This window comes from Cavia porcellus, unplaced genomic scaffold (genome assembly GCF_034190915.1).
Source record: "Cavia porcellus strain 051 isolate PalLab524CR breed Dunkin Hartley unplaced genomic scaffold, mCavPor4.1 scaffold_1, whole genome shotgun sequence".
Lineage (NCBI taxonomy): Eukaryota > Metazoa > Chordata > Mammalia > Rodentia > Caviidae > Cavia > Cavia porcellus.
Genome location: NW_026947484.1, coordinates 75,252,960 through 75,266,882, shown reverse-complemented (window position 1 = coordinate 75,266,882; position 13,923 = coordinate 75,252,960). Strand labels below are relative to the sequence as shown.

The window sequence follows — 13,923 nt, the reverse complement described above, 5'->3', positions numbered from 1 at the left end:
GGAATTTATGGACCTTTAAGTCTGTCTCATAGGGTGGGGATTTAGCTCAGTGGCACCAGCACTTGCCTGGCAAGTGCTAGCTAGGTCATGAGTTTGATCCCTAGCACCCTTCCGCAAAAAAAAACCCAAAACTATCTTTTTTATTGTGGCCCTGGAAAGCTCCCAGATGCTAAGAAGCTACCTGCAGGCATTCATGGGAACAAAGACTGAACACTGCCCACAGTTCTGAGCTGGGCATAGCAGGTGAAGGTCAGGTCAGGTGGGGCCAGAGCCTGCTGGCCCAGTTGGGACAGCATGAGCTCAGCACTCAGCTAAGCCAGTGCACGCTGTGGCCTGTCCTTGGGGGTGTACTCAGAGCTGATACTCTGAGAAAAGCATGATTATGTGGGTGCTCTGTGTTTCTGAAGAGATAACATGTGAGCAAGGGAAGAAAGCACGTACTGGCTTGCTTTTTGGTTATGCCCATGAGTAGTTAGTAAACCGCACAAGGGATCTGGCTGTTTTAGTCACTGATAGCCAGAGTGCCACAAACCACGTGCTCGGCACACAGTGGATACTCAGTGAATATTTTGAATGCATGAATGTATGAGTGAATAAGTTAAGGATTTGCTGTGAGGTTTTTGCAAGAAGTCATAGTTCTGTGGACCAAGTATACATAGTGATGATGTTTTTTTAATGATCAAAGGAGCTGCTGAAATTTTAATTGTTGGTTACTGTGAATCAGTCCCAAGGCCTTTTGCATGCTGTGCATGTACTATAGAAATATACCGCCAGCCCCTCAAAATTTAAGATTTTGTATTTACCACCTAGTTACCAGAACATTTCTTGTAGTTGTTTTGCACACTGGAAAATCAGACCCCAGGGTTTTTGCACTGAGTTTACATCCACAAGCCTTTTGGGGTACTTGGCTTGTATGTTTTTGCTTTGTTTTAAAAAGCTTTTGTCTTTTTGAGACAAGGTTTCACTATGCAGTTCAAGCTTGCCTTGAACTCAATTTGTAATCTAGGCTGGCTTTGAACTTGCAGCAGTCCTCCTGCCACAGCCTCTTGGGTGCTCGCAATACAGCATGTGCCATCACACTCGGCTTTTTTGTTTTTATTTTTGTTGTTTTGAGACAGTATCTTGCTAAACTGCTAAGTTTCCTAGGTTGGGCAAACTTGCAGTCCTCCTGCCTCAGCCTCTCAAAGAATTGAAATTACAGGTATGTGTTACCACATCCATTTCCCATACTCTCTTAATATCTTGTTTAAATAGTTAATAGTTAATGGTGCAACTTTTTAACCATAGGCAAGAAGTAGTCTCTTAGAGATTGATAAATTTCATACCTAGTGAGTGAGGTCTTTTAGGCATTAGAATCAGATCAGTACAAGGTCTAACTGAAAACTGGGCTGAGCCCAGTTGGTGTGGTGATGGTGGAAGAGCGGTCCTCTTCTAGCCGATTTAAGTTAAACTTCCCTTCCAGCTAGTACAGAAATTCTTAGACAGTGTCATCTCATTATGGAAGGACCCTAAATCTTAGAAGCCAGCTGCATTCTACTTGAGCAATGTTTTAAAAATAAAACCATACAATAACTAATTTATTTGGGTAAATGATAAGTTCACTCCAAAACTTTAAAAATAAAAATACAAAAAAAATCTTGTAATAGCACAGTCATGGGAAATTTAATATTTCTTTTGCTATGTTTTCCAGTCTTTTCCTTGCAGTCTGGGGTTTTTCATTGAAAACAGCCATCATGAAAAAAAGATTAGGAGTTGAAGGTTTAGCTCAGTGGTAGACAGCTTGCCAGCAAGCATGAGGCTCCGAGTTTAGTTCTCAGCACCAAAAAATTAAAAAACAAAAAGCAAAAGGAGAAAGAGAGAGAGAAAGAAAGAGAGAAAGATTAGGGAAGTTAAGTGACTATTTTCAGTGCATACATAACTGTTAACCTAAATGATCACCCCCTTTTGGGTACTTGTGCTGCCCCACACTCACAGTGTCTCTTACATCTAGCTTAGTCGTGGTACTTGTTCATTTCTTCCTGATGATTTTGAAGTAAATTTTAGAGGCTCAGGTCCTGTGTAATGATTTTTATTAATGTGGGTCTGTAACTACATTCAAGAAGAGCTGGCAGCTTTTTTCAAAACAACACCCTGCAGATTGATGTGCTTTGTTGAAATTCCATGCCAGCCTGCCTTCACGGACAGGGTACTGAGAGGCAGTGCACTCCTAAGGTCCTGTCCACGTGGTGGTGGGTTAGCTTTGCCAAGTCCACGTCTAATTGAAGGGCCCAAGGACCAGGAAGTGTGCTGTAGAAAGGGGTCACCACTCCCCACTTAATGCAAGAGTTCAATTGTGTTTCTGCTTTTTGTTTCCCTTTAGGAATTTCTTTTTTATTTCCATTGTGATTAAAATCTAGGTGCATTAAACTGACACATACTAGAAAATGCTAATTTTTTGTTTTAATGTATATATTCTTAATTTCTTTGCGGTTTTCACTTAAAAAGAACAAGTGGTGGAGGACTATTGCTAATCTGTCTGAACTAGTGCATAAACTAGCATTCTGAAACCTCTCCACATGGAGCTGATTTACAAGAGCCATATTAAAAAGTCACTAAAGCCTGACACTTTGAAGGTGTCTTAACACTTGGTCACTTTTTTCCAACACATCACTTCCTGGTAGCCACAGGAAATCCTCTTAAGATTGAAAAGACAGTCGTGGCCACAACTCTCCTCCACCCCAGTACTGGGAGGGTGCAAGAGCTAGATGGCTAATAATTATTGCAATGATACAATGTGGTACATACGTGGTAAATATCTTTTATATTTTGTGCTACAATTGTAAAACCAGTTAAAATATGCAGTCTTCAAATAAAACGTGATTTTGGAAAATCTTTCTTGTCTGCTTAGGTTGACACGTTGGTGATGGGGCTATAGTTCATATGTCCCTCCGCCAGGTGGCTCCTAACCACCAGTGCTACATGCATGACTGTCTCATTGGGTGGCATAGGAGAGTCCCACTGGTGGCACCACTGGATGGGACACTCATGTACCACTGATGGCTCTGACCAGCAGAGATGTGTTAAATGTGCCAGATGCATACTTTTTCATAGTCCATTTTTTCTGTGCTATTTTTTTATAATCAGATACTAGAAATATACATTCATAATGTATAGAAAACTGAGTTACTACATTGAATTTGCATTATTGATTCATCTCTTTTCTCTGCACAATATTAGAAAATATTATTTTTCCTTGAACTTCATGAAAATGCTAATTTAGATGTGTGTTGACATTCTAGAAAACGATGGCTTTAAAAGCACACCTAGAAAACCGTACAGTAGAGTCTGACTTTCCGATGTGCTCTTAAGGATGCAGAGATCAGCTGTGGTATCACACACCTACAATCCAGCCTTCTGGGAGGCTGAGGCAAGAGGATCACCAGATGAGCCCAGGCTGAGAAATTTAGTAAAATCCTGTTATCAAAAGAAAAATAATTAAGGAAGAGAGAGAGAAAAAAAGCTAGAGATAATAGCTTAATGCAAAGCCCCTGACTTCAATCCTCAGTACTGAAGGGGAAAAAAAAGAGTGAGGAGTACAAAGATGCTGAATTTAATAAGCATTTTAAAAGAAAGCTCATGCGTAGTAGAAATCAGGCTTACTCATCAATTGAATGGTGAATTGATAGTGTAACTACCCCTTGATTTATTGAGAAGAAAAAAAACACTGTTAAGTGCCAGCTGTGGATGTCAGACACTTCTGGGAGACAATGGAACAAAGACAAGAGAAAAATCTCACCTGAAAAGTCAGCCATTAAAAAAAAATATTTAATTGTACGTATTTCAGGGAACAAGTCATTTTTCAAAGCCAAGTAACAGTGGCCATGGTGAACAAATAATTTGGGGTTTGGGGGTTTTTATGTTATTTAGTGTTCATGCACCAACTGCGTTGCCTTGTTTTGCCCCTTTGGGTTGCCTATGCCCTCCACCCTGGCTGCCGCCAGTCCTTCTGCGGACAGTAAAGAGTCTGCGTCAACCCCCTCACCAATTGCTTTTGTTTTTTTGTTGTTGTTGCTGCTGCTGTTTAACCACCGAGGCTCTGAGAGTTCTGATCTCTTGGCACCAGCTGGCATTGGCCGGGGTGCTGTCCCAGAAGGGAGGACGTGGAGGAGGGACCCGCGAATCACAGTCTTCTCTCAGTGAGGAATCAGCGCTGCTCACTGGTTTACTTTTCCTCTGGCAAATAAAATTGCCTTTTCATAGTTTCGTGTTACCAAAGGGAATAAATTATCTGTTCAAATGTATCAGTTAATATAAATGACCTTTTATACTGAACTTTCCCCCGAGCATAGGTGTTTGTTAACTGGGAAAAAATATCCATTGTCTGGATGTTTTTCAGCTTTTCTCCATCTTTCCTATTAGAATCAGTATCACCCAGTTTGATTGAAAATTTTTGTTTTAAATGCAAAATGCCAGGTTTTCTTAAATTACTTTGTATATAAGTCCAGCAAGGCCTTTTGTTTATATAGATGACTATGCATCTTTAGGTTTTAAATGTTTGCTATCAAAAACCATATAGCTGGGGCTGGGGATTTAGCTCAGCAGCATAAGCGCCTGCCTTGCAAGCAGGCAGGCAGTCGTGAGTTCGATCCCTGGTACCGATAAAAAGGAAAAAGACAAAACAAAACAAAACAAAAAAAGCATATAGCTGGCTTTTCTTGTTTGCAATTCGTCTGACAACCCCTTTTTGAATATTATGATTATCTGTACTATTCTTCTTTTTTAGAACTGTAGTTTGTGTTTTATGTTTGCTTTGTCTGCATTTCCCCTTTTGTTCTCTGCTTTCTTTTTGGTTAAATTAATTGTGTCTTTCCTCTGCTAGTTTAGAAGCCACATGCTGTCGTTCCTGTATGGTTGTTAAAATTTAACATGTAGATTTAACTTAATGAAATTTAAAATTAATCAATTTTACTTTGCTCCTGGATAAAACTTTTATAATAATTTTGACTAATTCCTTGAAGTACGTATTTTACCTAGTGCTTTAATTCTAGCTTGTTTTACAAATTATGCATTATCATTATAATTATATAGTGTCAACATGCATTTAAGTTTACTGGTATTATTTTTTTTCTTCTCAGATTACGTTCCTTTCTTAAATTTTTCCTTTGAAAATTATTTTATTGTTAGTCTGTATTAATAATGTGACCTGGTTTCTGTTTTTGTAAATATCTTTTCTGCTACCTAATTGACAGATGTTGTAAAGATGTTATTCTACTGTCTTTAACATCCCTTGTAACTGTTGAGAAGTCAGCTGTCCTAATTGTTCTTCTGTACTCTTTCTTTTGTCTAGTTCCTCTCAAAATCCATTGATTCTTTTCTGCAGTGAGAGGCCCTGCATTTAAGCTCTGTGGCTTTCTTTTTTTAAATTTACCGTGCTTGTGATCTATTGGGTTCCCTGAACCTGAAAACCTTGAGTTCTGCAAGAGCCATTGGCTGTTTGCTGTTAGAGATTTTTTTTTTAAAGGGATTTATTATTATAATGTGGATGGTGGCCGGGTGTGGTGGCGCGCGCCTCTAGTCCCAGCTACTCGGGAGGCTGAGGTGGGAGGATCGCTTGAGTCCAGGAGATCTGGGCTGCAGTACGCTATGCCGATCGGGTGTCCGCAAGTTCGGCATCAATATGGTGACCTCCTGGGAGCGGGGGACCACCAGGTTGCCTAAGGAGGGGTGAACCGGCCCAGGTCGGAAACAGAGCAGGTCAAAACTCCCGTGCTGATCAGTAGTGGGATCTTGAATAGCCACTGTACTCCAGCCTGGGCAATATAGTGAGACCCTGTCTCTAAAAAAAAATTAAATAAAAAAAAATAATGTGGATGGTGGTGATAAAAAGGCTCTTAGCACTTAATATCATAATAATCCTTTTTTTAAGGCCTGTCTCTCACTGTATTCTACTAGTTGTTTTTTTTTTTTAGCATTATTAAGATGACCATTTTATGGAAAGTTTATCTGAAAATAGTAACAACATTCTGAGCAGCACATAGCTACTCTTTTTGTTATATAGAAAGTGAGGCACTGTGAATTATAATTTTACTTTTAGCATTGAGACATTCATGGTTTTAATCAAGTTTTGTTTTAAACAGGCGCCAGGCATGGAAGAACTGAAATGGGAACAGTATACTGTGACCCTGCAAAAGGTGGGTTCTGCTGTTTCATATGTTCCCAGTTGTATTCTGTGTTTTATAGTTCATGGTTGTTACTCTGGGCCACACACAGTTCTGTGTTTTTTCTTACTGGGGTGGCTAATGTGTTGTTGTTAGTAGCTGGCAGGAATTGCCTATTAATGAGTATTTGGCTGCTGTTCTGTTTTCTGGGTAAGGTCTGTATACAGCAGAGTATTTTAGAGATTACTTAGTGTCTTCACCCATCTCTAGGTGGAACAGGTTATGAAAAGAGAAAAGAGGGGAAGGCTGTACTATGTAAGGGCATTCAGGTAACTTTTACAACTTGTGTAATTTAAATTAGAATATGCATACTTCACAACTCTCTCAAATTAGTTTTCAATGTGGCGTAAGTTTGAAAAGATTGGCTTAGGTATCAGGAGCTATGTTATCCCACCCCTGATTATATTAAGGGACATAGGAGTAGAATATCACACATAAATATATTTTTCATAGTTTAGGAGTCGTTTCATAGGTGTTACCTTCCTTGATCCACTGAAGTATTAATGCAGCTTCCAATTCATGGAATCTGGCAGGTACTCAGTGCTAATAATAATAATAATAAAAACATGTTGTGTGCATGTGCCAGCTCCCCACAATGAATGTAACCATTATGTATTGCAGACATGTACTAATAAACAAAGTAGAAGTTAACCCCTTTCCTTATTATTCTGACAGCAGAGTTCACAGTAGGTGTTAGTTCCATTCTAGGAAAGCATAGCAACAGAGAGCCTGAGTCATTTGTGTGATTCAGAATTCCACTAAGGCCTTTTTCTTTTCTTTTTTCTCTCTCTTTCTCCGTCTCTCTCTCTGCCCACCCCTCCCCTGCCTGCATCAGACCTACGCCTGGTAGGTGCTACACAAGGGAGGCCAGCAGTGATCTTTCTGCCTTAAGTCCCCCGGGCTCTGCCACTTCTTGAGGGATTGTGAATTCCTCAAAAGAGGAAGTTACCCTTTGACTCTTTATTAATTTGTTTGTTTGTTTTTGGTACTGGGGATGGAACTCACAACCTCCAGCTTGCCTGGCAGGCTCTGTGCCCCGGAGCTGTATCCCTGACCCTTCCTTTGACTCTTAAAACCATGAATGAGCTTTGATCCCTGTTGCATTAATGAAAACATAGTTTTCAAATTAAATGTTTGTTTAATTAATCCAAGTAGGAAAAAAATGTCACTGGGTCAGTGCCCAAGTGCTTAAACTTCTGGGTAGGTAATCCCCAATTTTTAGGGGAGGAATTATGCCTGTTTAGGTTGTGGCTTTCAACTCTAGTCATCTTTCTGACTCCTGTCCTTCCCACCAGCGTGTCACATATCCTTTGAATTGTGAGTTCCCAACTGGGAAACATGAGAAACTCCTTGGACTTGTTACAGAGGGTGGTGCTGCCATCTCAGGGCCACGAGATAAGGAGACAACAACCCAACGTGTTTTTGAGTTTGAAATATTCGTAATTAGCACAGCAGGCCCCACACAGGAGTGTTTCTTTGGGGCTAAAGATTTTCTTAAACACTGAAATGAAATAGAGTTGTGTATTAGCTGGGCTCACCAGCATTCCTGAATTTAACAAATCTTGATTTCCCATCTTCTGTGCTTGTGGAAAAGGGCTTAATGTTTTGCTCTCATAAGATCTCAATACTACTGTAATTTTATGTTCTGATTTTATGTTTAAAATCCAAGTACTTTTGACCTGGTATTATAAAATGAAACCACCAGGTCATCAAACTTGTAACATTGGTTCTCTCAGATTCAGGCTTAACTGAAGTTGCTGCACTCAGAGCAGCTTGACACAGGCAGGTCCAGGTGGTGCTTTGCACAGCACATCCCTGTTTAGACAGAAGACATTGTTTCCTTCCTCTGCCCCTGCCATCTTCTTGTGATAACTCTAGTGGGCGCCACTACCCACCTTTTCCGTCTTCCACAAGGCTGTTCCTTTCAGATAAGGAATTTCCTTTAAAATCTGTCGGCTCACTGCAGTGCCGCGTTAGTCCAGTTTTCATTTACTTCTACAAGCCCATCTGTTCCTGAGCTGTCTCTGGTTATTAATTCGACTTTTATTTTATTGAGTGCTTGCAGTTAATCCTGAAAGCCACTTACAGAAGGATTTTTTAAAATGTTTCTCCTAACTCCAATGAACAGGATTCCAAAAGAGGATTTGGGATTGCAGTGTCGGGAGGCAGAGACAATCCCCATTTTGAGAATGGGGAGACCTCCATCGTCATTTCCGATGTGCTTCCAGGTGGACCTGCTGATGGTTTGCTTAAGTGAGTGTCACTTCTCCCTACCCAGCCCCAGACCAGCCACGCCAGTGCCGCTGCACAGGGTGCTTTGGTTGATGTGTACTTTCTTAAAAAAAAAAAATGTAATGTGAAGGTTTCAAGTCATAAATAGTACGTCATGTTTTAATACACTCCATACTGTGATGGGCATCCAGCTTTGGAGGGCTGTTTTTCCCATGGAAGATAGTTACAAACATGTCTTCCTGAAATTGCTTCTGAATGGAGTTTTAAACCTCCAGCCCTCCCTAACTTCTTGGTGTGGATAGGTTTATTGAGGATGGCTGGTCAGGTTGCTCAGTGGTAGAGAGTTACTCAAGCATGCATGAGACCCTGGGTTCAGTCATCACCACTGGGAGGAAAAATTTTCTCAGTGTAAATGTTTAAAATATTTGGAATGAGCTGAAGCCATAGAATTCTGTGATCCTAGAATTTTCTTTAAGGATCTGAGGCAAGCTTTTGACCTCCCTCCCTAAAAACAGGCGCAAGTCAATATACTGTTGGAGGGTGCTTGGAGACTGCCTCAAGCCCAACACACAGTGTGGCTAGCGAATGACTGAAAAAGGGCCTCTCTTGGTGCCAGGCCTCACTGTGCCCATGGAGTGACACTGGTCTGAGGAGATCAAGTCTCCTTCTGTCCACGTGGTTCGCAGTAGATCCTCCAAACTAAGCTGTGCGGTTGCCACTGTCTTTTGCTTAGAACAAGTTTGACAGAAAGAACCTAGGGTGGATTTGCTATTTGTATTCTGTGTAAGTTTTTCATGACTTGTTTTTAATTCCTGTTGACAGAGAAAATGACAGGGTGGTCATGGTTAATGGCACCTCCATGGAGGGTGTGCTCCATTCGTTCGCAGTTCAGCAGCTACGGAAAAGCGGGAAGGTTGCTGCCATCGTAAGTATGGGCTTTACATCCAGCTTCGCCTATGTAGCATTTTGTTTTTATGTCTGGAAGAAAATGCCACTTGCTTCTGAGCATTTGATGGAATTATGTAACAATGGGCCCGCTAGCTACAGTGCATGGTTCTTTAGAGCTTTGGGAGGGTGACATTGTGGGCTATTGGAGATGTGGTATCTTCGTGGCCTTTCTTTTCCTTTTCCTTAGGCCTGAGATTCTCTTCTCTGAGTTGTGTTGCAGACATCTGGACAGTTCACTTCTGCTTTCTTCAACATGCACCTTCTAAGAATAAGCCTCTAGCCACTGTATTGCTGTTATCATGTCTAAGAATATTAAGAACTGCAATATCATCTAATACCCAACCCATATCTCAAGATTTCTTTTATCCCCTCAGTACTGAGCTATGTTTCCAGCCTTTTTAATTTTTATTTTGAGAGAAGCTTGCTAAGTTACTCAAGCTGGTCTTGAACTTGCTATCTTCTTGCCTCAGCCTTCCAGAGTGCTGGGATTGCAGTATGTCAAGCTGTCTTTGTTACGCATTTTTTCCTTCTTTCGAGACCCAAGTTTCCACTCATTGCATTTGATTATTCCCTTAGCCCTATTAGCCTGGAACATCCTGCCCCACCTCCCACCCCCCACCTAGGTTGTTTTCAGAGCTTAGCTCTTCTGAATTGAGCTGTTACGAACATATATACATACATACATACATTAGGATGTCTTTAAATCTCAGGAATACATCCAGGAAAGAGATAGCTAGGTTATATGGAATTTTATTTTTAGTGTTTTGAGGAACCTCCATACTCATTTCCAGGGTGGTTGTGTGAGTTCCCACCAACAGTATAGAAGGCTTCTTTTTCTTCTACTTTTTGTGTTTTCAATGATAGCTATTTTGACTGGGATGAGATGGAATCTCAAAATTGTTTTCATTTCAGTTTTTACATACTTTTTAGTCATTTGTACTTCTTTTGAGAAGTATCTGTTAAGTTTATTTGCCTTTTTAAAAAATTAGATCATGTGTCTTGGGAGGATTAATTTTTTAAGTTCATTTTAGAATCTAGATAATAGTCCTTTATCAGAAGAATAGCACAAAAATTTTTTCCTACTTTATGGGTTGATTTTTTTTTTTACTTACTTGATTGATTTCTTCACTGTGCAAAAGATTTTATTTTGATGTGATGGCACTTGTTGATTCTTGATATTGAGATGATACTGCCTTCATGTGATTTCCAATGTTATTTTCCATCAATTTCAAAATTCCTGATTTTATATCTAAGTCTTTGATCTATTTTTATATGATTTTAGTACAGGGTGAGAGAGATAGCTCTCCTTTCAATGTTCTGCTCGTGGATAAGCAGTTTTCCCAGCACCGTTTGTTAAAGAGATGATCTTTCCTCCAGTGTATGATTTAGGCCTCTTTGTAAAAAATCGGACAGCTGGGGGTTGTTTCTGTCTCTTTATGCATCTTGTTGTTTACATGTCTGATTTTGTGCCAGTGGTTTTTTTTGTTGTTGTTAGTATAGCATTGTAAGTGTAACTTGAAATCCAATATTGTGATTCTTTCACTTTGTTCTTTTTACTCTTGATTGCTTTGGCTCTTCTGCTTTCATGTGAAGTTGAGGATTTTTTTTTTTTTTTCTACTTCTGTGGTATTTTAGTAGGTATTTCAGTAAGTATATAGCTCACTTGGGTCATGGGACCATTTGGACAGTATCGTGCTACCCAAGTGCAAGGGCTGACATTCCGTTTTCTAGTGTTCTCTTCGGTTTCTTTCTTTAGAGTTCTGCAGCTTTCACTGTAGAGGTCTTTCACCTCCTTGGTTAGGTTGATTCCTAAATATTTGATTTTTTTGAAGCCATTGTGAATGGAGCTACACCATGGGTTCATTATAGTTGTATAGGATGCTCTTGCTCTTCGCAGGTTGGTTTTGTATCCTGGATACTGCTCTGTTTCATTCGCTCAGAGGTTTATAGTCATTGTCTTTCAGTTTTAAGCTTGGGAGTTTTTTAATGGACCTGTTTCCAGATAAGAAAGTGGAGACCTAGTGAGTCAATGGGAATGTTGTTAGTGGACACAAGATTTTTGTTTTTGTTCTGGGGCCGTGGATGGAGAGGATCAGAGTTTAAATGAAAGTAGAGCCAGTGCCCCTCTTCACTGTTTTTTGTCACTGTCCTGCTTCGTGTGTCTGACGACAGGTGGTCAAGCGGCCGCGGATAGTCCAGGTGGCCCCACTGCAGGGCAGCCCTGCCCTCAGTCACGACGACCGGGCTTTCGATGTGATGGATGAGCTGGACAACAGAAGTTACCGCAGTGGGTACAGCGAGAGGAGCCCACACGGCAGCCGTGAAGAGTTTCACCGCAGCTGGGAGGGCAGCCTGGATAGGGGCCGTGGCCACCACCGATACCAGGACCAGGACCGCAGCCGTGGCCAGAGCCTGGAGCGTGGCCTGGACCGGGATGATCGCCGTGCCCGGGACCGCAGCCGTGGCCGGAGCGTAGACAGGGACTATGACCGGGACTACGAGAGGAGCTACGAGCAGGGCTACGAGCAGGACTACGAGCGCTCCCACCGCCCGGCGTATGGGAAGGACAGCCCGTCTTCGGGGAATCGCCGCCAGGTCCAGCCAGAGTCCCGCTACGAGCGCCCCCGGAGCAGGAGCCAGGAGCACTTCCAGTCGCATAGCCCCAGCCCTGAACCTCGGGGCCAGCCTGCATCCGACGGGCACATCGGGGTCCTCCTGACGAAGAGCAAAGCCAACGAAGGTGGGCAGACATGATGCAGGAAAACACGCGCTCTCCTGATAGTAGTGGCTTGTGTACAGCCCCCTGGGTGCCAGGCCAACTTAAACGCCTGGCACCTGTTGGCTTATTTCCTCCTCACACCCACATCAGGAGGGAACCCCTTCTCTGTCTTTATTTTGTAGACAGGGAAACAGGTACAAAGGGGTCCATTGACTGTGCAAAATCATTTCAGTGGCAGAGCCACTCTTGAACTTCAGCTAAGTAGTGCGTGTGTCACCTGCATGCTGTTAAAATGTAGATTCCCAGGCCCTAGCCCAGATCTGCAGAGTCAGAAGCTGGGCTGGGCCCTGGAGTATGTGTGTTAACGGGCTCTCTGGGTGAGCCTGATTCCTCTCAAATGGAGGAGTCAGGACAGAAGGCTGTACTGCAGCTTGCTGGGGCTGCGCTGAATAGCTGCTCACTCTTCACGAGAGCTTTGGGCCACTGGCCAGGACAGATAGGCGTGGGTATGTCTGTAGAGGAGGCAATCTCTGGCTTGCCCACACAGGATCACATCTGGGATTCACCTACAGGTGGCTTCTGAGATTCAGACTGGGGAGGGGACTTGCCCGTGTTTTGAAGCCAGTCAGTAAATGGTGGAACTACAGCTCAAACTGTCCTCTGGGAAGAGTCGGTGCTGTGGGAAGCAAATAGGGTAGGTAGGTGAACAGGGCTTTTGATCCTCAGATTAAACTCTTCCTGGCATCAGGTCTTCCCACTTTGAGAATGCCTTTTAATGTATCTTTTATCTCCTTTTGTTGTGTGTTCCTCCTTTAAGAGGAAAAGGATAAAGGGCCCCCAAGAATGTTGAAGTGCAAGGATCCTTCTGTTTGCATTTTGGAATTTACATTTTAAATATCCTGTTAGATGAGAGGATTTGTTTTCCTTAGTTTCTCCGGCAGAGTTGAGTTACATTACCAGATACCCATTGAAATAACTGAAGAATAATGCAAAGAGGAGAGTAATGGAGTCCAGGCCAAGAAAATAAAGGTGAAAGTTGAGATTGCATAATCTCAGCTCATCTCATGAATCTCAGGAGACAGAAGGATTTCACAGAACCTGTATAACCATTTGTGAACAGATAGAATGGGAGGGTAAAAGTCATCTTGTATCTTTGAGGATGAGAATTAGGCCAGCAACCTCTGTTTGAGAAGTCTGATTGCACTCTAGAGGACATGTACCATGCAATCTTGAGTTGGTGACAGCACTGCTTTTTACATTACTACTTTTTCCCTTCCTCTTCTTTCCCTTCTTCCTCCTGGCATGGAAAGAATTCCATCTTTTAGCCATGGAAGTACCTATATATGAAAAACTGGGACAAACGTTTCATGGCATGTTACTTACTCTGTGTGGTATCCCCTGAGAAGTTCCCTTACATCAAACTTTTAAAGTATTGGTTGCAACTCACCAAGTTCATTTCAGGACCCACTAAATGACTACAACCCACAGTTTGTAGACATTGTTCTAAGAAACTGCCCAAGTCCTGACTGGTCTTACTTAGTAAATCAAGAAAGGACATTATGCCTCTTTGCTAATGATATTTTTCTCTTTCTTGGCCATTTTGTTCTCCCAATTTAGAAATCATTAAACAACCCCTTAACTCCACATTTAAAACCCAGGACCCCATGCATGTTGGGCAAGTACTGTGCCATTGAGCTGCATCCCTAGTGCTTCACTTGTTAAAAATATTACATAATAAGTTAATATTACATGATAAGTTAGCCATGGCTGGTTGGGTTTGCATAAGAGTGAATCTTTAAAGAAATCTACATTTGGCAAAGATATACA

General features: G+C 41.8%; 1 protein-coding gene across 6 annotated transcripts in view; it reads left to right on the top strand.

The window, feature by feature from the left end:
* Window positions 1-13,923, top strand: part of Tjp2 (tight junction protein 2) — a 139,853-nt gene that overhangs the window by 89,828 nt on the left and 36,102 nt on the right. For all 6 annotated transcript variants that reach the window (XM_003472276.5, XM_063250160.1, XM_005004729.4 and 3 more), the window contains 4 exons: window positions 6,117-6,170; window positions 8,326-8,450; window positions 9,252-9,354; window positions 11,550-12,117. In XM_003472276.5, coding sequence (XP_003472324.3) covers window positions 6,126-6,170; window positions 8,326-8,450; window positions 9,252-9,354; window positions 11,550-12,117 — 841 coding nt within the window. In that variant the 5' untranslated portion in view covers window positions 6,117-6,125. The remainder of the gene's footprint in view (window positions 1-6,116; window positions 6,171-8,325; window positions 8,451-9,251; window positions 9,355-11,549; window positions 12,118-13,923) is intronic.